This window comes from Hydractinia symbiolongicarpus, chromosome 10, assembly GCF_029227915.1.
Source record: "Hydractinia symbiolongicarpus strain clone_291-10 chromosome 10, HSymV2.1, whole genome shotgun sequence".
NCBI classification, from domain to species: domain Eukaryota; kingdom Metazoa; phylum Cnidaria; class Hydrozoa; order Anthoathecata; family Hydractiniidae; genus Hydractinia; species Hydractinia symbiolongicarpus.
Window position 1 is genome coordinate 515,107 of NC_079884.1, and position 27,715 is coordinate 542,821.

At 33.2% G+C, this 27,715-nt stretch overlaps 4 protein-coding genes across 4 annotated transcripts in view; 1 reads left to right on the forward strand and 3 right to left on the reverse strand.

Annotated features, from left to right (window-relative positions):
• Positions 1–27,715, reverse strand: part of LOC130612045 (uncharacterized) — a 51,224-nt gene that overhangs the window by 13,676 nt on the left and 9,833 nt on the right. The window lies entirely within an intron of this gene.
• Positions 432–3,269, reverse strand: LOC130613210 (serine/threonine-protein kinase greatwall-like). The gene has a single exon (XM_057434548.1). The coding sequence runs from the start codon at positions 3,235–3,237 to the stop codon at positions 1,075–1,077; it is 2,163 nt and encodes a 720-aa protein (XP_057290531.1). The 5' UTR covers positions 3,238–3,269; the 3' UTR covers positions 432–1,074.
• Positions 8,458–17,988, reverse strand: LOC130613209 (uncharacterized). Its single transcript, XM_057434547.1, has 7 exons — positions 17,311–17,988; positions 15,192–16,157; positions 13,059–13,984; positions 9,773–12,731; positions 9,610–9,651; positions 9,221–9,439; positions 8,458–8,967 (listed from the first exon to the last, which is right to left on the reverse strand). The coding sequence occupies exons 1-7, from the start codon at positions 17,411–17,413 to the stop codon at positions 8,543–8,545; spliced, it is 5,640 nt and encodes a 1,879-aa protein (XP_057290530.1). The 5' UTR covers positions 17,414–17,988; the 3' UTR covers positions 8,458–8,542.
• Positions 22,047–27,663, forward strand: LOC130613213 (arylsulfatase B-like). The gene is made up of 7 exons (XM_057434550.1): positions 22,047–23,012; positions 23,816–23,975; positions 24,311–24,402; positions 24,924–25,131; positions 25,345–25,575; positions 26,463–26,604; positions 26,898–27,663. The coding sequence occupies exons 1-7, from the start codon at positions 22,893–22,895 to the stop codon at positions 27,349–27,351; spliced, it is 1,407 nt and encodes a 468-aa protein (XP_057290533.1). The 5' UTR covers positions 22,047–22,892; the 3' UTR covers positions 27,352–27,663.

A 27,715-nucleotide genomic window follows, 5' to 3' on the forward strand; every position in this document is an offset into this window, starting at 1 on the left:
AATGACCAAATTTAAATTTATGGATGTTTACAAATGTCATGCTTATATAAAAAACATGTATAGGTTTTTTTTTGTCAGATCATTCAGGTTAAAACAAATCTTTCTTTTTATCCAAATCTCAATTTTCATTTATTTAACAGCCATTTACAGAAGATTATATGTTCTCCTCAAGTTTTTCTGTCAATGCTAATTGGCTCGAAAGTTTAAAAAAAAAAAAATGAGTGCAATATATACAGTAAAGCTACCAACATCACATCAAAACTTGTCAAAACTTAAAGCTACCAACATCACATCATAACTTGTCAAATAAATTAAAACACCTTTACATCCAAAAGCACATCTTTCCTTGTTGGTGTTAGAAAAACAAAACAGATATACACCAATTCAAAAATTCTAGGCCAGTCAATGCAGCAAGCATAAAATATTTCGACTTTTCAACATTTCATATATTTATATTTTTAATACATTATTTAAATTTAAACGTTTCAACAGTATAAAAGAAATCAACAAAACAATTCTGCCATTTAAACATTTTTACAAGACACGTACTGTATTCACTTTTGGGGTTCAGCCCGGATGTTCCTTCATTTTATAAGAGCAGACTCTTTACCTTTAAATGCATTACAAATATATAAACCAACAAAACATCAAAACACTTTAGGGGAACTGTCCAAAAATTATTATTCAGCAACAAAATAAATGTATATTTGAACCTAAAAGTGCAAAAATGCGAAAAAACAATTGCGTTCACTTGCGTGGACAAACAGATGAAAAAAGGTCTAAAATTAGGCATCTTAAAAATACTCACTATGTCAATTGGATTTTAACATACAAAACAAAATGATTCGTCAAGTCTCTAAAGATTTATTTAATTTTTTACAAAGATGCTAGGTTTAAAGTCAATAAAAGAAATTGATAACATTGACAATTGTAAATACAAAGTTGATGCTTTAAAGAAGGCTTGATTTGGCTTCTACAAAATTTTATTTATAATAAAGTTTCAAATTTGATAGTTGTGCTTTTTGTAACAAAAAATACCTTGTGCTTTTATGCACTTTCAATTTTAACTTAATATTAAGGTTTAAAAGCAGACATAAGTAATTTATTAGCAACATTTTTTGCTTCAAAATATGTTGTATCATAAACATCATCAGGTTGGGGGATAAATGGTGCAGAAGCTGTTGGAAGATTCTTCCAATCAAAACCATCAAAACAATGCATCTCTTTTATGGTATCAGGTTTTGGTCGCATCTCTGGATTAACTGTTAACAAACCCTCAATACAATCAACACAGTTTTGTGAAAGGCGTTCTTCGCCCTCTGGCCATATTAAATCGCGGTCTAAAATGTGTTCAAAAACAAGTTCTGCAGTATCATCATTGAAAGGTGGAATTCCAGTTAAAAATTCATAAAAACAAACTCCCAATGCCCAAAAATCAACAGGGGCACCATAATTTTTTTCCAGCAATATTTCTGGGGCTAAATAGTCTGGTGTACCAAGAATTTTTTTCCGCTCTGCTGGAGTGGCTTTTCCACGAAGGCAACTTTTTGGTGTGCGAAAAGGTGTTTGTTTTGGAGTAACATTAGGACAGCTTTCAAGACTCAAATTTCCATCAGGAGTCTTTTTCACATAATTTGAAATTTCATTTGGAGTTCCTGTTTGAAAACAAGATAATTCTGGTGATATTCCATCACAAAATCTTAGCATCTGAATAGGAGTTTTTATTGATTCAGAATTTTTTCGACCCTGATCAACAGCACTTTTTGGAGTCAATGATGGAGAATCTTTTTTGAAATTGACACCAGTTTGTGATGGCGACGGTGTAAATTTTACTGCTTTATTTAATTTTCCTTTCCCGTCCTTATTTAGACTGTCATTATGAGGACTAAGCATAACACACTCACTCACCAAACTTATACTCATATGGCTCGTTTCTGTCAGAGCTGTCACACCGCTGATATTGTTTGTAGATATTTCATGGGATAATGGAGACGCTCCTGGTAGATTATTAAATTCAGGGTTTTTATGCATGTGAGATGATAAAACAATTTGTGGCGAGTCAGTGGTTTTATTTCCACACTGTTGAACTTGATCAGCAAAATGTACAGAATGTATTTTAAGTGATTCATCAATTGTATTCTTAATATCATCTGTTGAAGTTTCTAATTCACAGGGTAAACTTTGAGAGTACAGTCTGGCTCGTTTGTATATGGTCCCTCTTGCAAAATTCTCTTTTTCATCGCTTTCTTGATCTAAATCTGTGAAACTTCGTTTTCGCTTTATAATATCTAGAGCAAGTGACGTAATGTCAGCAGTCAATCCTGTGCAAGCCCCTCCACATTTATATGAACCTGCACTGTCACTCACTTCAGAAGAAAACGATGCTCTTGGGTTTCGCGGAGTAGACAACATTGATGCAGCTTCGGCAAAATCAGAGTTTTCAGTATACATTTGAGGTGGGCTAAAGATAAAATCTTTAGACTCTGATGTAGATGCGATAATACTTAAAGATGACATATTTCTTTTTTTCGGTTCTGTTTTTTTGGGTATTGAAAAAGTAAAATTACTCGTAAGTGATTGTAATTGACCAGGAGTCCTCCAGAAAATTTTCTTGCTTAAATTTGTCTCATTACTTTTATTCACTAGGCCAGGGGTATTGATGAGGTCCATAAAGTTAGGTTTTCTTTCCGACGTTAAACAGGATAAACCAAAATCTGTTAACTTTACATGACCCGAATTGGAGAGCAACATATTGTCAGGTTTTATATCTCTGTGAAATATTGCATGACTATGCAAGTACTCTAATGCCAGAACAACTTCTGCAATATAAAACGTTGCCATATGCTCTTCAAAATACCCTAAATTATGAAGAAGCGATTTGATATCGCCACCAATCATGTATTCCATGACCAAATAAATTTTCTCATCTGATTGAAAAGAATAATACAGTTGTACAACAAATGGACTTTTAGAGGATATAGCTAATGCATCTCTCTCTGCAACCACTTGCTCCATCATATTCTTAGTCAACACATTGCATTTTTTCATTGCCTTCAATGCATACAATTTTCTTGAACCTTTTTTTCTCGCAAGATAGACTTGTCCAAAGGCTCCTCTGCTAATTGGTTTAAGGATTTCAAAATCATTTATTCCAGGAGCTGCATGAGATTTCTTGACAGTTAAATGCTTAGAGTCAAATATTGGTTTGTGTTTTTTTGTCACCTCAGAAAATGCCATTCTTCATTATATACCTGTGCATAAAAAAAGGAAGATAAAAATAGATGCCTACTGGCTAGTCAAATTATAAGAAACCAGAATAGATATTCACAACACATAGTTTTCTCAGAATATTAGGTCCCACTATAAGTTCTCAGTTGTGTTCTGATCATTTTTTAGGTATTTTTTTAATTAATATTGTACAAACTAGTGCCCAGGGCTTGTTTTATACTTTGAAATGATAAAAACAACTGTAGCAGATTTGAATTTGGCAGTTAAGTTGGGGAATCCATTCATAGCTCTATATTTATGGGATTGTATGCAAAAATAAAAGAGGCCTGGAATGGGGAAACAATTTTCGTCTTGGTATATACCTAAATTTAAATGGTATTTTTGCTTTTTACTACAGTACTGGAAAAAGGTTGTTTCATTTTTAAAATAGTTCTATTATGAAAAAGTGTTAATGGCCTCGATAGCTTTGAGAATGACAACGAGACGAATGCATCGCAAAGCCCTCTCGATACAATTTAAAAGTAAAAGATAGATAGATATTTTTTTATTTATCAATAGCAGTTATATATATACAATTAAAATTAAGAGAAAATAAATATAAAGAAAAAGAAAATAAATATCATAATTAGTCAGGGTAACAAAATTAAAATATATAATGCTATTGAAGGGAGACCATACCTAATAGCATAAAGCTAAGGCAAAGGGTATGGCCACCCTTGGACAATTACAGTAAACGATACGAGACGCACAAAACAACACACACATAAAAGTGGGTCAAATGATAAACAACCATGCGGGAAACAAATGGCCAAGTCTGACAATTCAGGAAGGATTAGTAAGAGGAAACAAAGTACTTTTTCAGATCACTTCTAAGATTAAAATAATCAAGGGAGACAAATTTTCTAGTCATTAAAGACTGCAATTTATTCCAGGAATTAATGGCATTAAATCTAATTGAGTTTTTACCAAAAGAAATAGTATTAAAGGTAGGGAGATTGATCAAACCAATTTTCTCTGCCCGAGTGCCTTGAGCATGGGTGAAGTCAACCGCAAATGTATTAAGGATAGAAGCAGGCAATTTTTCATGAAATAGTTTATGTAAAAATAGAATATTGTGACATTTGACAATATCAGAGAATTTGAGGAGCTCAAGATTACCATACAGGTGACTGGATGATGCTCTTCGAGATTCAAAAGACATGAGTCTAATAGCAAAATTTTGCAAAACAGTAATACGATTAACATCAAGACTGTTTGGCTGACCCCAAATTTGATTACAATATTGCAAGTGTGAATGAAAAATGGCATAGTAAACTAGAATAAGAACATTTAAAGGCACAAAGTGACGAAGTTTAGCTAAAGCTCCATTGGCCCTCTTGAGCTTGGCAACAGTATCATTGATCTGAGACTTCCAGCTTAAATCAGAATCTAATAGAACACCAAGATATTTAATACAATTACTAGGTATAAGCCTTTTACCATTGATAAAAAGCCTAAAATCGTAATTAAGAGGTTTCCGTGTATGTTTAAAAACAATGTACTCAGTCTTACTAGCATTAAGAGAAATTTTATTGGCATTGAGCCAATGGCAAAGAAGCTTGAGGTCAAAATTCATTTGTTTGGCCAGTTGTTTCAAAGATTTACTGAAGTTTAAGAGATTGGTGTCATCAGCAAAGTGATGCACCAAAGAAAAATTAATTGAACAATGCAGGTCGTTAATATAAATTAAAAATAAAAGAGGTCCTAAAACAGAGCCCTGAGGGACACCATGCCTGATAAGATTACTAGTTGATATATTTCCATTGATGGATACAAACTGTTGACGTCCTGTTAAGTAAGACTTAAATAGTGAGAGTGGGGTACCACGAATTCCATAGTGAAAAAGCTTTTTAAGCAAAATTTCATGATCAACCGTATCAAAAGCCTTTTGAAGATCAATGAACACTCCACATGCATAATTTCCTTTATCAAGAGCATCCATAATTTTTTGAGAGATGTTCAGAAGTGTTTGAGAAGTCGAGTAATTTTTCCTAAAGCCAAATTGATGCTTGTAGAGGGCGTTGTTTGCTTCGAGAAAACCATACACTCGTTTGTATATGATTTTTTCATATATTTTATCAATATTTGAGAGTAAGGATATAGGTCGGTAATTTGTTAATTCTAATTTGGACCCTTTTTTATAAATAGGGATGGTCTTGGCAGTTTTTAGGTTTGTAGGAAAAATACCAGTTGTGAAAGACAAATTAATAAGTTTTGAAAGTGGTATAGATAATTCAGATTTAACAAGAGTTAAAATATGGGCAGGAATACTGAATGGCCCAGAAGATTTACCAGGGTCAAGGGAAGAAATGCAATGCAGAACTTCTAAATCATCAGTTGGTGAAAGAAACATCGAATTAGAAGTAGAATTTTTTAGAAAAGAGGAGAAATGTTTTCGAGTGAACGGGATATTCATTCTGATGTTATCTGCAATTGAAGCAAAGTAATCATTAAAAGAATTAGCAATTGTCACTGGATCAGTTACAACAGAGTTATTAATGTTCATACAGGTGGGAGAAGCAGAAACAGAAGAACGAACAGAAATAATATTTTTAACCCCTTTCCAAATATTGCCAATATTTTTTTGGTTATTGCTAAAATATTTATTGAGGAAATTACTCTTACTCATTCTACATAGAGATACAATTTTGTTGCGGTACTTTTTAAAACTCTCTAGCAAGGAAGACTTTAAAAGTGGATCTTTCTCTCTTAAAAAGCATTTATGCAGATGGTCTCTTTTGATTATTGAGGTAAGGATACCATTAGTAATCCAAGGATTGGATTTTTTTTTTCTTTTTTTGTTGCATGTTTTTTTTAGAGGAGCATGATTGACCAATAGACTGTTGATACAATTGTAAAAATTGTTAAACGATAAGTTGGGATCATCTACATTCAATTGTAGGATATCATCCCAATTTTTATTGTGAAGTTCGGTGAGAAAGTCATTGTGATGAAATTTCTTCCAATCATGAACAAATATATCATCAGAGGTGTGCAATCAGGAGACACTGACCTACTAAAAATATATCATATGCGAAGCTTTTTTTAGATAATTCGAATCCTGGCTGAAAGTGAAAGAAAAAACATTATTAAAAAATACGATTTAAATTTATTTTTTAACGACAAAAACATGTGAACAATCCATTAGATGTTTTTTTGTCCTTAGTACGCATTAACGTCCTCACCATCATTAGCTCAACTTTATGTATCAGTCACCAAGTCTAGTCCAAATCTAGTTAAATCTTAACAGTCAAAATATGCTATCTCATATATAATTTCTTGGTGGGGAAATATTTACTTCACCAAGATTTTTGCAAAGTTGTTTTAAGGGATAGCTTATAGACAAAACCACCAAGTTATGTTGTAAGCGGATAGTGTATACCTTTTACTACAGACCTTTTTTAATGTTAACATTTTTCGTGGTAAGCCCTTCTGGCTCTAACAACTGCGTGGCAGGCAGAAAGATGTAAAAGCTTGCTAAAGAAAGGTCTTTTTAGCCCATTGCTACGGAAACATTTTTGAGACTTTAAACTATTATCAAATTGTAAAAATTCAAAAAGGTCTAGCTACAGCTAGCTATAATAAATTGGGTGGAGAATGGGAAAGAGCTTTGTATGTATCGCTTAAAAAGGCAGGCAAAAATCATAAAGCAAGTGTGGAGCAGATGCAGCTTCAATTCAACTGATTTGGTCATGCTCACATCAGCTAGCGTCTGCATGCAACTGCCTGCTTCCGGATCTGCATCTATTCATAGATGTGTGGCCAAGGCTTTGATGGTGCTGACTACCCTCTCTCTTCTTGACGCATGCTAGCTAACTAGTCGCTAGCTGCCAACATCTTGCTAGCTACCTGAGAAACAATGTTGGCTGGTAAAATACGATAAAAACAAACCAAACTAGTACTTCTCTCAATTCAAAACAAAACCGCAAATGTCACATGAACATTCCACTTTTCTAACAACCTGGTTCAATCTTGATGTATTATTGGATTTCAACTAAACTTTGTAACAACTACCTGATAAAGCGAGGCAACAAATAACATTGTGAGCAAAGGAGATATATTAATATCTTAAAGTAGTTTAAAGGACTTTATTTTATATATTTTGATTCAATTTTAAGCCTGTTTTTAAATTAATAGCCTTTTTTAAATAAGGTTTGGATACAACAAAATAACAAAATAAAAAATTAACTTACACATTTGACACGAGGTATCGAGTTTGCTCTAGTAGCGCCAAAAATCGTCATTTAGATTGAGAATCGAATTTTTCTATTTATTTATTTCATCCAGAATTATATTTTGGGAAACTTACCCCATTTGGTCCAAGGATGTCCTTTGTTATTTACGCTGTGAAAAATGACTGACTTCACCCCCCTGTTCATGCTTTTGAAGGAAATACTTTCTTTTCTTATTATTTTCTTAAGAAAGTATTTCAAATATAAAAATAGCCAATCTCGTCTCCAGAGCTTCTTTTTTGCTTTTTTTTTATCAAAAAATTGATCATTTGCTTTCCTGATGTAGTTCCTAATTAGTTATATGGTGACGTCACATTACGCACGAAACTTGACTTTGTTGATTTAGTGAAGTTGAACATGATGAAATTGACACATGAAACAAAGTCTCGATCTATGTAAAAATCGAATTTTTATGTTTGATTTGCAGTAAGGCCAGAAACAGTGACAAATCTATAAAACAAAGATGGATTTCCCTACTGTGGTAAAAATTCATCACAGGGACTAATAGATTAGCAAGAGATGTCACGATGTACTGATGATTCTGCTATCAGTATTCATGCTACATTAAATTTACGTTGAATCGATTTTTTGGCAAAATATTTTTTATGCAATCACAGATTTAGAGTTAAACGCACTAAGATGGACCGATCGATCAATCAAGGTGTTCTTTAGGTGATTAACCGTTTCAAAGATTTCTTGATCCCTGAGCTGTTATTACAGAGCGGTCAACACTACATACTGCGTTATTACTTTTTAGAATTTTTTTCAGTTAGATCCTTAATCCACATTCCACATTTTTCCTTAATCCACATTTTTTTGAAAATTGTTTACCTATCGTGTAGTTAATTTTGCTTTTCTGATATGAAAAGTAGCAAAGACGAACGAGCTTTTTGTTATTTTTAAAATCATACCACCGCAACTTCGAACCTGCATGATGATGAAATGCGTACTTTTTTGTTTTAAATTTATATATTATATTTATATTTTATATAAAAAAGGTACAAGAATATAAAAAATTAAGATATCTACAATTACGAATACAACTATTTTTTATCTAAGGCTTGTTTTAAAGATTCAAATATAATCTTCGCCATCGTTTCATAACCACGTGGTTTCAAATGCAGTCCGCCTTCAAAAAATTGTCCAACTAACTTATGACTAATCTTGTTCCTCACTAACGAACCCGCTAAATCACACAACATGACACTGTTTTTGTGATCAAGCGCAAAAGTTCGTAAGTTGTCATTCACAGCTTCTCGTGTCTGTTTCATATCTTGACACAAGTCACTGGATTGACATTCAACTTCAGGTATAGTGACTGCCACAGTCCTTGCACCATGTTGGTGGGCAAGATGATGAACTGAGAGAATGTTTTGAGTAAGCTCAGCAGCAGTGTGGCGACCGGCATGCTTTTTATTATAAATGTCGTTTGTTCCGCCAAGAATGATTACCCATTCAAACTGCTTTTCTATTTATAAAAATAAGGAAAAAAGGTATATTTGGTATTCTACTCCCTCCTTTACTATATAATGACAAGAGAAATATGTTTTACTTTCAACTTTCGTAGTATTTTCTTTTATTCGTGGGGCAAAGGAATCGAAAGGATAAACAAATATAGCAAAAAAAAAAAACCAAGAAGAAAAAACAAAAAAACAAACAGTTAACAAAGCGACAAAAAGCAATTTTCGAAACAATAATTTTATATACAGTATTTTTCTTACTGGAGTTATCAAAAAATTCTTCCATCCTTTTCGGCATTTCTCCGAAAGCCATGTCTCCATCTCGACCTTCGTTTTCAACAATAAAACATCTTTTAGCATCCATTTTATTGAGCAAGTATTGAAGCTTCATGGTGTAAGGATGATGGTTCTTCCCTTTATTGTAATAACCGCGAGTGAGAGAATCACCAAATGCTAACATATTCACTACAAGATTCGTTCCTAGAAAAACATAGATATATAAGTAAATATACTCTCCTTAAATTTTTCGCATTGTAAAAAACGGATCCTAAGAAAGATGTTCTAGAATTGTCCTATATGTGCTATTACTTTTTTTGTAAATCTGGCTGTCTTCAGTGGATATGTAAAATAAAATTACAAATTCTATTAACCTTTTTGCTGTCTGCAAGCGTTCTCAATCTCATCAGGCGAATCTGGAAAAATATAGCAAGCAAATAAAGATATTACTCTGTGCCAATATTCTTTCCCTGTTAGAGTCTTTTAATCTTAAGAACAGATTAAAATTTTTATTCGTTTTAAAAAAGCAGCATTTACCTGTCCAGTACATATCATCCATATTCAATTGATCATCAAACAGAGATTTGGTAGTCTGTTCTGCTAACTTTTTAAGTGTAAGTTCCTCTGTTGGTTTAGTTTGATCAAGATCAGGACCAAAATGAACTGTCGATTTTGTTGGCAAGGCTGGAGGTTGATTGTTTTTAAGGCTTTCTATTTTAGGTTCAAGTTTAGGTTGTAGTAGAGTTTCTTGTGGCGAAGACGCCACGAAAGGTGGTTGGAAAGCTGCTTCCGTTATTTTAAATGCGGAAGTAGGTTGTTGTTGTTGTTGTGGGACTTCATACATCATTGGTGTAATGCTATGACTTTTATCAACCATTCCTTCTGTATTAACTGAACTGGATCTATCATCAATGATTGGTTGTTGGAGCGTATTTACTGGTGCTGCATTTACTATTGGAGCTATTGCTATGTTGGTATTGCTTGTTGCAATTCCACTTGTCATATCTGAATAAGCAGCCGATATATAAAGAGGTGTGCCTATCGTAGGCTTAACTAGTTCTATTCCTTGTGCAGGTGGTAAAACAACCACGTTTCCTGCAAATGGTGACAGCGATGGAGGAGTTGCTAGCAAAGCTGGAACTATTTGCTTTACTGTGGGAGAGTTAGTGTCTTTTGATAATGTCATATTTTCTTTTGCCCTTAAAGAAACATCAGCCTTTAATGTAGGGACTTCGTTGTTTAACTTTGCAGCAGATGGCTCTGAAGAACGGTTTTCTGAAGCAGTAGGTGAAATAACATGTGGAGAATAAGGGTCAACATTATGAAGAATGTTTTGATCCTCTGTTACTTCTTTGTTCAGTTGATCCACCAATGTTTTAATAGGTGAATCCTCAATGCTTGATGGTGTTGTGACAAATTTTGACACTGTCGACATTGTTTTTACATCAATTTCCTTATCGTCATTTTCAAAATCTTCTAGTTTTGAAGTGGAACGATGATTGGTTGGTGTAAATTCGCTTATGTTATTTGGCTTACTCGCTGTTTCAGCGTCTACTTCATTGCTATGATCTTGTAGAAGTTGACTCTCCTGCTCAAGTGCCTCTTGCTCTGAACTGCTATTTGTGAATTTAGATTGCACGTATAATTTTGGCTCAAAATCGCTATTTTGTGCAAGTGCATTGCCGCCATCTTTGTCACTGAGGTTCTTGTTATCATTGTTACGACTGTTGTCCTTTACATTTCTACTAACAGCTGACTCTGCTTTATTGCTTGACAACTTACTTTTTCCTTCACTGATTTTTTCTTCTTCCAATTCTTTTAACGTATAACTCGAATATTGCTGTATTCCTCTTTTATTTGCGTTATCGTCAGCTATTTCATCCGTTGGCTGCATATAAAATGATTTTATAGGTTTTTTCATACCCAATGTTAGAAGAGATTCATACTTAGTGGTGGGTTTATGCAGTGTTGGGAGCTCTAACAATCCGTGAGTATGTCTACTTGCTAAGTATATCTTGTCTGCTGCACCGATGTCGAAGTTTTCCTTTAGTTTATCGGTACCTAATAGTGATTCTTGTTGTTTTTTAGCAATTTTCTCAAAATCTTGTTTTCGATCAGATTTCGACTTGGATTGGATGTGTTGCTTCGTTTCGAAATCTTGAGTTTCATCTAGGATAATGTCATTTGTTTCTGAGTGATGTCGGGAATTTTTCTCATATGTTATTTGAGCAATTGGTGCAGATTGTGCGCTTTCTACAGTTTGTTTTCCCTTTCCTTGAAGTTCAGATTTTTCACCAACAACTTTTTCACCGACTACTTCAGAAGAGATCTTGGATATATTGAGTACAGATGTTGTTGTATTTGGAGTTGCGCTAGTTTGGTTTTCAATCTCCTTTTGTTGATTTAATGTTGTTGCGTTACCTTCGACTGCAGTAGAATTTAACATTTCAGTAGAATTAAATGTTTCTTGATTTTCTTTTGCAAAACTGACGAGATTTGATATGTTATTCCAACTTGCGGAAGTATAATTCGAATCAATAGCAACAGTCGAAATTATAACTGGTTTTGCAGTCACTAAAACAGGCTTTGATGTGGTTGTAGTTTGTTCAGTTGTAACAAGAGTAAGGTCTTTTTGAGCGTCGATCTCACCATCATCTGTCAAAGCAGTTTCTTGTTCTTTAGATAGATTTCCATTGGGTTTTTTAAATGGATCATTGACAGTTGACGTATTTCCCGATAAGATATAGTCTTCATCAAGAGGTGTAGCTGCTGTAGGAAGGTTCAACACATTTGGTGATTGTGTGTTTGTAGGAAGTCGCCTCATTGTGGTTGTACTAGTTGTTGAAAGACCACCAGCAGGAGGCTTCGTAGGTATTAGAGTAGTTAGTCCTGCATGAGCATCTCTGTATCGACTGGTGGTAGGTTTCTTTCGGTTTTTATACCAAATCCATGGATAACCACCCTTGAAGGTAGGAAGATTAGGCTGTCCAGTAGCATGACCAGCTGGGAGGGTGAAAGGCGCCTCAAACGGTGTAGTTACTCTTGTTGGAGGAAACTGAGTTGCAAATGCTTCTAAAAATTCCGGAGGTGGGGTTCCATGAACAATTTTGACGTTTCCTTGATACTTTGGATCCAAATGAACGCGTCCATTGAATGTGAATTCATTCATTGATCTTCCAACTGCAGTTTCATTTGGAGAGTCTTCAACTTCGTTAACATTACTATGTTGAAAGTGCTTGGCGTTAGTATCTTCAGATTCGCCATGATGTAATTTAAAAATTATAGGAGGTGTATTTTGAGAATTAGGCGAGCGCACTTCATCAATGTGATCACTAATTATTTGTTCTTCCTTAGCCAGATCTTTAAAATATATTTCTGACAGTAATGGAACGTGATGCTCAAGTAATTGTTTCTTAGATCCAGTAACATCATGATGATTGTTCAAAACATTACCACGATCGTATAAAGCGTCTTGAAAGAATGATGAATTTACTTTCTAAAAGTAAATAAATTTAATATTTTTAATTTTGTTTAGATTTTATTTTTGATTCTTTTTAATATTTAAAAAATGGAATATCTATATGTACCATATTTCTTTAAAAAACAACAACAAAGAAACAACAAGATTTATGATTAGGGCGCTGTTAACTGCTCAAATTGAAGTTACAAAAAATATGTTTCTAACGGTAGTTAGCTGAATAACACTATGCGAGGTTGGAGAAGAGATGCAAAGTAGCCGGTAGCGAGAAGTCTTTAAACACACAGACGAAATGTAGCTGTTACGATAGAGAATAGCATTTGATATGATGAAGCTTGTTTTTACCTTATGAAAATTTAATATAGGTTCTTCGTTTATCTCTGGGTTTCTAAAAAATGTGCTTAAAATTGGCGATGCCTCCTTTTTCATTTCTTTTTGAAGTTCATGATGCATATGTGCGTCTGAGGAAGATAATTGTTTAGCTGCACTCACAGTAGGATTTTTCATCATCAAATACTTCTTTCTTGATTTTTCAAGTCGACGCAGTGTCTCTAACCTTTCTTCTAGCATTTTGATTCTTTCTAATTTCTTTCTGATGGCGGAATTTTTTAGGAGATGGAGAGCTTGTTTTTCTGTCTCCTTCTTTTCTGCAAGTGATTGGGTGTTCGCAACATTGGTTGTAGAAATTTCATGGTGAGATGGTGCCGTACTTAATTCGGAAATAGTTTTTGTCGTTGCTTTTTCTGTAGTAGATGTCTTAGAACTTGTTGGAGACTGAGTTCCTGGCTTAGTTATATACAAATCTGTTGGAAAAGATGCAATAGCTTTCGAATCAGTATCTGCATTCTTTAAATCTTCCATGTGATGACTATAAAGTTTTGACTTGTTTGTTGGATCAACATTAACCATTGTTTCTAGAGGGTCTTCAAAAGCAAATTTATTCGTAGACTTCAGACTGTGTGACTGTTTAGTGGCGCTTGACAAACTACTAGTTGTTACTTTCACTTGGCTAGTTTCTTTATCATCTGGCATTTTTTCCAATTCAGCTAACTCTTTTGGTGCAGCAGGGCTAACATGATTGAATTTATTCGAAGACTTCTGAATATGCATTTGTTTACTGTTGCTTGGTAAACTGCTAGATGTTGCTTTCTCCTGCTTAGCTTCCGTACCATCTGGCATCGTTTCCAGTTCAGCTAACAGTTTGAGTGCAGCTTTAGATTTTGCCACTGAATTAACGGTGGCGCTATTTTCAGGAAAGTTACTTGTATCATCTAAATACAGAAGAAAATTGTGATGTAAAACATAAATATCAATAAAACAATTCTAGGGAAGGATATAAAGTGTGCAATCTCTAAAGCAATGAAATTTTATTTAATCCTTTCATTGTGCAAATGACGTATTCGAAAAAATATGAGAAGCATTGATAGAGGATCGGAAAGAGGCAAAATGGATAAAAAGCAATTTAATGTTATTTGATCTGGAGGACAGGGGTTCCCTATAGCCATTTTTTTGCAAATACTCTTTTGTGCTAAATTTTTAGACCTCATAACACCGAGAGTCCTAGATATTTGTCTTTACTTAAATTGCACATTTATTGTCTATGAAATTCTTATAATTTGTAAAATATAAGTTCTTCCGTTTGGTTTATGATTTTCGGTATTTTAAATAAACGATCACGAGATTGACACGAAGGAAATAAACACGAATACCTATAACAATGATTATTCTACAAAAAGCATTAAAATAACACGAATCAGAAAATGTGTTAATCTTTAATTTGAAAATAGGTTTTCCCTTCTTTTCCTCAAAACGTCTACAATATCAGCTGCCATACAACCTGCCTTAATCACATTAGATGCAGGACGATAATAATTTTTATGCGTCAATCAAACAAAGAGAACAATTTTTTTGTGTGTGTGTTGTGTTGCGATTGCTAGAAAAATAAATTTTTAAATTTTAGTTACTTGTTTTAAATAAACTTTTAACTTTTTTAACGTGTTACATTTATACGCTATGCTTAAATGAGGGAGATTTAATTAACACAAATTTTCAAAGTTGTCCTTCATTTTGTTCCTCGTTTGTTCCTTTCTTCTTGTAAGGCAAGCAACTTCTATTCCTCTGTCTCCACATAAAACATAAAAAAGCCGTTTTAGTAATCAAATTTTTGCACTCAAAGGAATTTTTGAAAACTGAAGACGTTTCTGATGACGTCAAAGACAGTGCTGACATAAACGAAATTTATTGCTACCATTTGGGGAAGCAGTATTATTGGCAAATTTTTATTGCACCCAGAGTTATATATTTTCGTTCAATGAAAATAGGACAACTTAAATTAAAACATTCCTCCGTAAAAGAAGGACTTGTTGGCCTTTAATATTTAAAAAAATCTGGTCAGGTTCTACCAAAATATGTAAAAATTTAACAAGCCTGTTAAGGTTGGTCAGGCGGTTGACGTTCTTAGGAAATGAAGATATTTACCTTGATACAGATTTCCACGTTCATCAGTTCGGATAAGATGGTCAGGATCTGTATCTTTCAGACTTTCTTCTTCTAATTTCTCCTTCCGTAAGTACTGTCCAACGAGATCTTCTTCGTTTAAATCTAAACCTTGTACACTAGTATATAATTTATCCATAGGTTGCAAGTTGAGCATTTCAGGATATTGCGCTGGAAATGATAATAGCTGTTGTGGAAGAGGATTCGAGGGTAGGTTGTACATTGGAAGAGAATCTTTTTTGATGGGTATTCGATTCCTTCTTATTGCAAAAAACGGATATGGTATCACATCTTTACGTTCATCTTTTCTTTTTAATTTTTGAAGCAATTTAGGATTTTTAAAAAATTCTTTATTTGAATGAGATTTTTCGTGTAACTGTTGGTGGTTTTTATCTTTTGACTCAGACAAAATGCTTTTTGTCTCGCTATCAGGAAAATTATCACTGACATCTTTGCCAATAGAAAGAGTCATATTCTTATCAACGCTGTTGCCATGTAAATCACCATAATTGACAGTATCTTTCCAATTTTTAAAACGAGATTTTGATTTGCTATTCAAATACTCCGAAGTTTTTTTATTGCGGTTAGATGTCATAACATAGTTCATCAGTTTGAAAAAGTCGAAAGGTTTATGTTTTGATGTGCCAGCTTTGTTTCTCTTAGGTAAATGTCTCCTATGCTTTATTATTTTTTTTCTATGTCGACTAGCTACTGATTTTCCCTTTCCATCATTCTGTGAGATGTCATATCCCATGTGGGATACGTTATGAATTTCATGTTTATTATTTCTATGAAGGATATGGAATTTATGTTTTTTTCTAGCTATCCTTTCTAAAGCTTTGTCAGAATGCAATCCGTTATCTTCTAGAAATTTAAGAATAGCTGGCATTGAAAGTGTTTGATGGAAGTTTTGCTTCGCCTTCTCTTCATTTTTCTGTGCTCTGAAACCTACAAAGAAGCAGACGATGATTAGCTATCCTTCTGTTCTTCATTTAATTTGTGTTTTTAAAGAATAGAAGGGCAATCACATAAGAAAATTCCGCCCGGCAAAACGGGTTGGCTCAGTTTGCGAGATCTCACCTTCATTAACAAAATTTTCCCAAACACAAAGTTCTATCACATGAGAAGTGAGCTGGCCCGGCTAACTGAAATCTCGCTTTATTAATGCAACATCGCGGCAAAGCGGAATGAAAAAATGGCATATGATAGCTCCAGTCTGGCAAACCAGGCTGACTTTTCTATTTTGTGAACAACTAAAATTACTTTAATTACAGAAAGCGCATGTTTTAAAATAAAGAAAAAAAATTTAGCCACAAATTTTTTGGTAAAAATATTAATTTATTCTTAGACGACAACAAACATAAAAATACTTAATTAAAAAAGTACGCACTTTCATGCAACTATATTACCAGCCCGGATTGAGAAAACATTATGTGACCTAATGCAAGCCAAGCTAACTGGCCTCATGTGATTGATTTTCGAATATAAGTAAGTATTATTTTAATTTTGGAAATTTAAGATCCCTAGTAAAATTGTATACCTTAAAGAACTAGTTGGGGAAGTTAGAAAGGGATAAAAAGGGTTGTACATATTATTTTGTACAATACATATTTCTCATAAAATTTATTTTCTCCAAACGTTTTAGCTCGACTTAAACTGTCTGCTAGGCCCTAACCATAATATAGGAAGCACTGCTTATTCCTCCTCATTTTTTAAACTTCATTGGATAATAAATTTTTTTCGCTTGACGGCACAAAGTTTGATGTTTTTAACTGTTTCTGTCGTCTGAACAAAAAGTCTTTGACAAACGTTGTATTATTTTGTTTACTTCTGATTCTTTTTTCTTGAGTGGCGAAATTCTTATTAAAGAAGAAGAAAAAGAAGAGAAAAAACATTCGCAAATATTTGATCTTCTGATCGAAAGCAACACACACACTTCTAAATGCAAAAAGAACAGTTTGAACTTTCTGCAGTCGCAACAACAATGTACAGTTGCATTAGGTAGACAACCTCGATCAAAAACTAACATAAAAGGAATATAAAAAAAATAATACTATAACACTTTCAACATGAAGTAAGGGGAGGAAATAATTATTTTTACTTTTCTGCTTTTCACTTTGAATTTGTAGTGGATGATGAAACGTCTTGGCTTCATTGATGTGAATGCGATGTAAGACTAATGCAAGAAATATCAATATTCTCATAATAAATTCATTTAAGAAGCTTTATGAATCACACATCTGAAATGTTTATATAACTATTTCACCAAATGTAATAACAAACTTCCTTGCTCCATTCCTTAATATCCTCCATCTCCGTAAGAACCAATTTTTTTTAAAATCTCTCCACTCCAATGCATTAATTTTATCCACTACTTTAAAATATATAGCTATATATAGTTATAAAGTTATATAAAAATATGTAATAATGTTAAAAATTTGAGCGAAAAAAGTGCGTCTTTCTCGGTACACATGAACGGTTTTGCGCATGTTTAATGCGCAACAACAGCAAACATATGTTTAACACCGGTTTGAAGATAAACACAACAGAGCTAGCCTGCACACAGCTGCATCGATACTTTACATGTATTCATTTGAATGCAACTAGAAGGAGGTGTTCTACGAAATTTAATATGCTTGAAAGATAATTTTGTGGCCAGTTGATGAAATGATATATTGTAACAAAACATTGTAGGAAGATTATTTCCAATTAAAACGGAATAATTATTTTTAATTATATTTTATCTAATTAGCCATCTTGTAAGCCGCTCATTCTTTATTAGTAAGGAGCACGTGGTTGGCTAGTAATTACTGGAAAAAGATATGTAACCATAATTCTCAAAGAGTGCCCTATTCAAAAAGAGAGATCGTTTGTATTTGATGTTGAGGAAAGGGGTTTTATTAAAATTTGTAAGCGTGACGCAGAGTGATTTTTCGATGGGGATCTTAATTGACTGATACTAGTTCTCCACTTATACGTTTGTATTGTATATATACTAATTTCGTCCATACTTATTATTTTTAATATATTTATTGCACTGAAGACGTTCTGCTTATTTAATAAAAATAATAAAATGGTTTTTTAACATTTATCTTGAAATTGTGGCGTTTTCATTCCCTAAATTCGTAAACTTGTCCAAGTACGCATTAACCAGGCTATGGTTTTAAGCAATGTTGGCAAACTGGTTGATTATTTAAGTTTTATGATTGAAACATTATATGATAAAGATTTATCATCTACGGGAAATGATTTTCAGAATTTCAAAAAAGAAAGAACTATTTAATTATAATAAAGTTTCGCAAATTAAATATTCGCATCTGCTCTGTTTTTCCGATCTTGAAGAAAACCGCAAAAGTTTTGGTACTTTTGTGGGATATAATCCCTAACAGGAACGACTTTTTCAGCATTAAAAATCTCTTTACACAATCAAGCCAAAGCAAGAAATTTACAAATTTGGTCGAAGAACTTTTGGAAAGTTCTCAATAAAAATATCAAACTTTGCAATTCCTGGATTATAGTTGGGAAGCTTTTGTTACTAAGGATTATAAAAACTACGCAACTCCACCATTATATGAAGAGAACAAATGTTACAAAAAACAACAAAAGGATACTTTACAGAATGACCATAACACTCCAAGGATGCATATATAACAAGCTTGCTCAACAAAATAATACACTATTCGTCAATAAAGTCTTTTTCGGTAGCTATTACTGTATCTCCAGTTTTAATAAATACTAGAGGAATCAATCTATTACTAGATATTTTCAACGTACTAGTCAATACAATGTTCTACATTATTACTACCACAAACAAAATTTTCAATACGACCAATGCGTCAATTGAATCTATTTTGGAGGAAGAATTGTGTGGCAAAAATTCGTGTGAACCCTGTCTGTAAAGTTTGTAGTATTCTCCAAGTTCGGTTGAATAATGAATATTGTTGTCTCCACTGACTCCAACTATGGGTAATCGACAACCTCGATCCCAGGGCCTGTAGCGTTTTTTGATATGAGGATGAAACGCGTACGAGGCCCTGGTACAACAGCTTACTCAACCAATGAGATTACGTGTACGGCTTTTTTAAATTATGTTAAAAAGATAATTAACGCAGAAGTTTTTTTGCAAGCACTGCATTTTTTTATCCACAAAAAATATGGCGATAAGCATTACGAAGATTCTGGTTACTTGTTTATGAAGAAAATATTTATATTCACGTTATTTTTAACTTCCTGGAATCGTTTAAAAAGCTGTTCAAAATTTTTAAACAATTATTTTGTTTCCCTACTGATGGTGAAAAAGACGACAACTCAAATGGAGTAGTGCGACGAACATCCTGTTCTGCAACCTTTTATTGGGACACAATACTTAATTTGTTTTCATATGCTAAAAAGTAAAGAAAAACTTCGTACAGATGAAACTCTGTAGTGTGTAAGCTGACGAACTGGCTAGATGCTGTTGGCTTAAAGATGCACAAACACAACAATGACAACTTAAAATGCCACATGTGTCAAGAGATATCTTTTAACATACTTTTGGGACAAAAATACTAGCTAAAGTATTGAAAAATAAATGGAAATAAATAAGGGAATAAAGTATAGCTAGCTGTACATATAATATATATATATATATATATATACAAGAAATCACAACTATAAAACGTATTGTTTTTTAGGCAATGAGAAAGTAAATATCACAACACATAAAGTTTATGGTGGGTGTGTTAAAGTAAGTAGGCTTCATGCTGAAACAAACTTAAAACGGTTTAGTGAAATTTTCGGAAGTATTGGAACCTCAAATATCGCAATTATGCAAACTAATACTGTTGTAAATGTGAAAGAAAATTAAAGATTTTCCGCCAGATTGCTTAAATAAGCTTTCAGAAAAATGACATTGTAAAGAGCGTTATATCATCACCAAAAACTCATTAATGTCATTTTGTTTTAAACACCTAGTGCTGATATTATGTCCAGTATAATATAATCTTGCCAATGCTTCTTGCCCTCATCGACCAGACCGTCCAAATTGCTGCATATATATACATTCAATGGTATTCAATGGTACTTGGTGGACTTATATGGTAGATTTGTTTGATAATGGTGCATAAACTCCTATGACAAGAGCAGAGGTTGCTATAATAACCCAAACATCAGATCTTTCTTTGCAACTTCAAGAAGAATTTGGTTTTACATGGTCTTTGTTTGTGGTGTGTGAAGTTGCACAATTGAGCAATTGCTAGATGTTGTTATGTTTTTAATGTATATACTTGTATATGTATATACGTACGAGTTTCATCCTCATATAAAAAAAACGCTACAGGTCCTGGGATCGAGGTTGTCCAATATTATGTCCCAACAACACAATCTATCATTATTCGTCATTGCAGTAGTTTTATACTGAATCAAAGTGACTTTCTCAAGTTATTATGGCCAGGGAACGTAGAAATAAAAAACGTAAAAAAATATTTTAAAGATTTACATTTCAGGCCAAAATATTTGAAAACAGGTCAAATAACTGGCATCATCTCTCCGATTGGTAACAAGGTGCAACCTAGGCCGTCCATATATAAAGAGCCTAACGAGTCCTAGTTTATAAAAAGAGACAAAACAACAAATAGATATTCTACAGAATCGCTGTAACATGCTTTTATATTCTCTGATAGTGTTTTTTTTCATCATATGTTATTGTATCTATCAAAAAAATTTCCCCGAAATATTTCGCGGGTATTAAATATTGCGAAATAGCTTGCAGCTTGCAGCCAACTATATATTTCCGGTTTAAAGTTTTGTGCGTAGTGTGGCACGACTTTGGCCCGTGTGACATACAGAAAACAGGTATTAGTTATATGGAGTTTATTGTAAGAATTTAGCGTCCAAAACAGCACTCGATAAATTAACGCGGAAAAACCAACAGACTCTTACACCAATTAAATTAACGCAGTTGACGGTTAGTAATATAAAAAATGTAAAATTACACAAAGATGCAACGCAACAGAACTTTAAAATAAAAAGAATGAATAAAACAGAGCAAAAACATTTTCAGTCTAGTTTCTTATGAGATTTATTCAGCGAGCACGGTATTATACCATACTAATTAAGTGTTTGCTTTACTCGGGCACACCTCTTTGATGATCTTCATAAATCGTAGAAATTAATGTAGATTTCATTACCGTCTTACTTTGGTCTAAAATTAAAAACACTTAATTAACCCGCTGAATTCAAAAGTTCTATGATGTTACATAAAGTCTACTTTCGGTAAGGGGAACCTCCAAGGGACCGAAAAAATGGTTCCACTTATCGAAGTATCCACTTCCGAATTGCTCGATAAGTGGAACTTCTATGAAACCGAAAAAAAGTTCCACTTATCGAACTTCTCTTTTATCTGAAATCTCAGGAGACCGAGGAATTTACGAATAATCAAAAGCAGGGGGAGGAGCAAAAGAAAATGCTTTATAGATATTTATGTTTCACATGATGATTTTTAATAGCAATAAAGTTATAAAAAATAATCTTTTATGCAAGCTTGTTTTAAACTTTGTGGCATTTCTAGAGATATATCTTCATCACCGCCATCCTCTTCATCATCCTCTACTTTAATTGACTCCTCTATATTTCAATTGACTCGACGGATAACACATGCTCTGTTGCGGCAACGGTATCATCAAAACTTGCAAACTCTTACGGTGAATGCATTCGAAAAAAGAATGTTTTGATTAAAATGATTCGAACGTACTGTAGATGATTTTTCTTTTGAAAAAGTTCCACTTATATGAATAAATATTGCGCTCAAGAGACCAAAAAAACGGTTCCACTTATCAAAATACCACTTTTTGAGGGTTCCACTTATCCGAATAAAGAGGGGATGTAATCGAATACTCCAATATAATACCACCTTTAATCATAGTAAAACACCCTTTAAGTAAAATTTATTTAATTCATGCTCAAATGTGGGCAAGGATACACGAAATAGACGTGCAGGAAATATGTAGGACGGGCTATCCCAATAGGATTTTTTATGGGCTATCGATTAGTAGTTGTTAAATAAAAGTACTGACAAAAGAAAGTAAATGTTCATTTGATGTAAGAACATATTTAAGAACATTTAAGCCTAAAATGTCGAATTTCTGAGAATCACGAGGCTCAAACAAAAAATACGATATCAAAAGAAGTGTGGATTTGTGTTTTTTGAACATATTTTGAAAAAAAAAACACACGCGTTCTAGTTATAATACTCACTGTTCTCATGATAAATAAAAGGAGATCAAATTATGAACAGAAAAAACAATGACATTTACTGATCTTTTAGACAGAAAGTTTAAAGAGAACACAGGTACCGCATTCGCGTTCGAATGTAACTTTCAAGAACCAATGAGAAGGCAGTAAGAGCTACCATTATGTATGATTGAGCAAACGATCGCTTAGTCTTTGTTGAAGAAGTGCATTATATTCTGCATGGATTTTTGATTTGAAATTCGAATTGTAGTAGCGAACAAATCTAAAAAATTATATCGCTACTGGCTTTAAAAAAAATGGAAATTTTATGGTCTTGATATACTAAATTGATATTGGGATGCTAAATATGCTTGAAATAGAAAGTAACAAGATAAATTGAAGAATTATCGTCACCTGTTTTTGCTGTTTCCTATTGTTTAGTTGCAAATACTTTCTGGATAAGCAGTGCAAAGAATGGCGTGGAGCTTACTGTCATGTTTATCTGTTGTCTTGATAATACTCAAATTTGTAGTTGGTGAAGAAGTTGTCAAACCTCCTCATCCCCATATAATTTTCGTCACCATGAGAGATATGGTAGGTTCAGCTTCGCTGGCATATTTCATTATGTCATTGTTGTATATATGGATATTTAGTAACTATTTAAGAAAAAGTACACTTATTAATACGTACTAAATCTCTATGGAAAAAAGTTTGCAACGATCTTTTTGATAAAACAATGTTATTCACTTATTCCTGGCTTATTTGTAGCTTATAAAATTAAATAGCGTTATTAGATGTAATTTTCTTTAATTTCTGGTTGTTATTGACCTAACAGTTTTCAGAAAAAATTGGTTGGGACTAAAATTTTCTAAGAGGATAATTATAAAGGTTATAAAAAAAGGTTTTGTATGAGCCATTAAGTTTCTGCAGCGTAAACAGAATAAACTTTTTTTCGTTAATTTTATTTAGTTTAATTTGTCGGGTAGGATCATACGACGAACGAAATATTACCAAAAAAACAAGAGCAACAATAAGATTTGGAAAATTGCAAAATTTATTTCGCTAAGTGAGATCTGGTTGGTGCAGAGGCACAACTGTTGTATGATTGCACGCTACAAGGAGTAATTCACCACTCAAAATGGCGCATGTAGTATGCACCAACGACATTAATTATGCTTTGATGTAAACGCATGGTCGCTCAGATATATAATCGCTGTTATGTTTCTAAATAAATAATTAACACAAATTATAACAAGATATATAAATAAATTATAATAATATTCGAGATTGTACAATTCTAAAATTTGAAATAAAAATTAATTTTTTAAAATAAGGATGCACTGTGTAAGTGTAAGTAAAAAGTAAAATTTTAGTGAATTTTACCTACTTCTTTTAAGGGTTGGGATGATGTTAGTTTCCATGGTAATCCAGAAATTCCAACACCTAATATTGACAGAATTGCTAACCATGGTGTTATCTTGCAACAATATTACACCACTCCTAACTGTGAAGAGTCCGTATCCACATTCAGGACCGGGAAGCATCCCATTCATTACCGTAAGTAAAAATGCAGATTGGTTTAATTGCACGCAATCAATTACGTAAGGCGTTTTTACAACCTCCTTCCCAACCTCTCAAACAAAATCGACACTGCCTTAAGAAATTCTTATAAATAAAACAAACCCCAGATATAACGAACCCCCGATATAACGAACCCTCGATTTAGCGAACCAATTTTTTGAGAGTCTACTATATATTAATTTCTAAGCAAGTAACAGTCCTACAATAATGAAAAATGCGAAGATAACTGAATGTGAGGTTGCAGGCAATGGGGACTTTAGGAATTGGCCATTATCACAAGTTGCATTAAGCCATTTACTATTGATTTTTAGGTACACCTGAACCAGGAGAAGCTTCTCGAGTAACGTACGACATTTGGAACTATTTAGACATCCAAAGTTACGTGATACGAGAAGTGGGAGTGGTAAGGCGATTTACAAACGACAACTTCGTACCTTGTCAGCGTCTTGGTGTAATAATATAGAATGAGGGTCAAAGATTCAGGCCTACAATTAACCGTTCTATTTTTTTTCATTTGATACATTACATGGGTGAAGTCTTCTTCCGGTGAAAATTCTGTCCTTATAGTCAGACTTACTTTCTGCTTCTTTTGATGAGCATGTCATATTTTTATACTGAAAATGCTCAGTTTAACGCCCACGCTCAATCACGCGTATCTTTTATCGACTTATCTCTATCCACTTTCATTATTCGTTTTGATGTAACTTCTCGATCTCTCGATTAAGCGTAACTGGGAAGCATGGTCGTCCCTGATTTTTGAGTTTTAAAAGAGTTAGCTAATTGTCTCAATTCGTGCGTTTTGAAAGACAGAAATCGTAAAACTTAGTAACAAATAAATGGTCGTTAGAGCAACTTACATTGAATAATATATTAATATAATATTAATAATATAATGAAAAATAATATTAAATTATTATTTTCCAGATTGATTGCGAGGATACGAACATACCTTTCTATCCCTGGGATGTGATACAGAAATCGGAACTCATATTAAAAGAACACGATCAAGCTAATCCATTATTTTTGCAAGTAAACTTCCCGCAGCTACACGCTGATTATCCGCAGCAGGTTCCGGACGAGTATCTGGAAAAAGCAAAGCACATCCCTTTTGAAGCAAGAAGAATATATGCAGGTATGATAAATTTAAAGAAAGATGCATGTTAGAGTAAAAATAGTTATTTTGCGACAGGAATAGTATCTTTTACGATTTTATGTCATGGCGCGCAAACATAGATCTCTTGAATATTGCTATTATCCAAAAGTCACCTTAATTTTTAAGAAAAATTACATATCTTCTACTTTTATGTGATTTGATTAAATTTTTACAATATTCGTCTTTGTTCAGGGTTAATCATGCAATTAGACCGAGCAGTAGGACACCTAATCCGGATACTTTACGATACCGGTGTCTTACGGAACGCAATATTAATCTTTACTACGCTGACTGGTGGTACAAAAGGAAACAACCTTTACACTTGGCCATCTACATATCCGTTTCGGGGAAGCAACGGAACGTTATGGGAAGGAGGATCAAGGGGGTTAAGTTTTGTGTACAGTAATCGCATTCAAAGAAGAGGTAGGTTTGTTGTAGCAAAACAGAAATCATACATAAGAAAAGTTTTAAAAACACATGTTAAAATTTTATTTTTAATTTATAAAGTAGCACGAAGCTTTTCGTAACTGAGTTACATTTTCAAGTCAAATGTAAATCTTGAAAATGTAACTCAGTTACGAAAAGCTTCGTGCTACTTTATAAATTAAAAATAAAATTTTAACATGTGTTTTTAAAACTTTTCTTATATATTTGTTGGCTGATTTATCATAATGTAGAAATCATACGTTAACGGCAAAAATTTTCGACATCAGGTTTTTAGTCAGCAAGAATAAAAAACGCGAAAAAATCCTTTTTTCTGAAAACGGTGAATTTTTTTTTTCGTCTTTATACTATATTTTGTAATCTTTGCAATTACTTTATTGATAAAAAAAGTTGTACACGTGGCCAAATTTTGGTTTGGCGATGACTAAACAATAGAATACAAAGCATGGATATCGTTTTTTTGTTTTGTAATTTAAATTCAACTAATTAAATATACATTGCATGTTTGTTTGTTGTCCATTTTCGTTCCAAATGTAGTGCTTGTTTTGAAAAAAAAAATTGTTTCCATCAATTATTCCAAAAATTAGCGGGCGAAATAAAATTTAGTCATTAATAAATGACTAAAATTTGTGTAAGCGACTGAAAATTTAAATGAAAACTTGAAAATGATTTTTTTTACCGATACGGTATATTAAACTATAAATCGCGAAATTATAAAATCTCGAAATTTTCTAACTTCTTACTTCCTGTTGCATTTTAAGTTATCTAACAGTTGATATCAATTTGAAACTGAGTTGTGTATTTAACGCCATTAAAAGATAAAAGGATTTGTATTTTTCTGGCTTGTATAGTTGTGTTCGTTTCAGGTCGAGTTTCGTATGGTCTAGTGCATATGGTGGACTGGCTACCCACAATATTTCGCCTCGCAGGAGGAAATTCAGAACATGTTGTTGAAAGTGACGGCATGGATATTTGGGATTCCATCAACACTGACGATTACTCACCTAGGTATGTAGCGATTTTACTTCTGAAAACTGCATCATGATTTACCGTGTTTCCTATTAGGATTTTATGTTGTAAGAAAATAATTATTGGTAAAATTTAGCCTTCTAAGAAGGTTTGATCACAGATACTAGAAACATTACTTTCTTGTACAGTATTTTGCTAGTTCTGCACCTGTGTCTACCATTTACCTTTTGATGTATTAGTGTCACTTGGCGGAAAAGCTAAGGTACTATTATTGTTAAAGTCACGCCTCTTTCGACGGGTTTCTCAATGAGTTTTCTTTTTTTTGCATTTAGGATGGAAATTTTGTATGGTATTTACGACAACAAAGCCGCAGTTCGAGTCGGCGATTTTAAACTTATTACTGGGGAGACATACACTCCTCCTGCTCAAAGACCTTTAGCTAGAGGTGAAATGGATACCTTAATGAAACCAGTAACTGTTTGGGATAGCGAGATAGAATGTGCAAATTATCCTGATGCAATTGGCTGTTGGCCAGATATTTCGCCTTGTTTATTCAATGTACGCTTTGATCCGTGTGAGAAAAACAATGTTGCTTATTTCATGCCACAAACAGTAGAAGCGCTTGCGTATAGTATGAACAAATATAACGAATCTGCTGTATACAGATCAAAAAGAGACATACCTGAAAATGGTAATGATAAACGAGTTACTAGAGCTCAAAAAAGAACTATAAGAAAACTACAGAGAAGCATAAAAACATTAGATAGAAACAAAATAAGAAAATAAATTTAGAATAGAGAAAATAAAATCTGTCGTTACACGTGAGAAATACTGTTATAAAGAAGATACAAACCAGTTGACCAATAAAAGATTATATAATTGAATTGTGTGCTTGCAGGCACTTGGCAAAATGTTTTTTTTGTTTATCAAGGCATGGACAAGAGAAAAGATACCAACATCAAAATGGGTTCTGTGTAGCTTTATTAGAATGATTGTCCTCATCAAAAAACTTTTAAATACTATCTTCTAAATTTTTAGTTAAACACAATGTATATAAAATATTTGGAAATAAATATATGAATGGAAAAAATGCAGTAATTTGGGATTGAAAATTTGTCAAAATTTTGCCAGCAACACAGGACACTTCTCT

Bases quoted from the DNA above. Each gene is read 5' to 3' on its own strand.
- LOC130613209 (XM_057434547.1), bottom strand. From the start codon at position 17,413: ATGAGAATATTGATATTTCTTGCATTAGTCTTACATCGCATTCACATC. The intron at 12,732-13,058 runs GTAAAAACAAGC...ATTTACTTTTAG, and splicing joins CTATATTAAATTTTCATAAG to AAAGTAAATTCATCATTCTT. The intron at 9,652-9,772 runs GTAAATGCTGCT...ATATTTTTCCAG, and splicing joins GGATGATATGTACTGGACAG to ATTCGCCTGATGAGATTGAG.
- LOC130613213 (XM_057434550.1), top strand. From the start codon at position 22,893: ATGGCGTGGAGCTTACTGTCATGTTTATCTGTTGTCTTGATAATACTC. The intron at 23,976-24,310 runs GTAAGTAAAAAT...ATTGATTTTTAG, and splicing joins GAAGCATCCCATTCATTACC to GTACACCTGAACCAGGAGAA. The intron at 26,605-26,897 runs GTATGTAGCGAT...TTTTGCATTTAG, and splicing joins ACTGACGATTACTCACCTAG to GATGGAAATTTTGTATGGTA.
- LOC130613210 (XM_057434548.1), bottom strand. From the start codon at position 3,237: ATGGCATTTTCTGAGGTGACAAAAAAACACAAACCAATATTTGACTCT.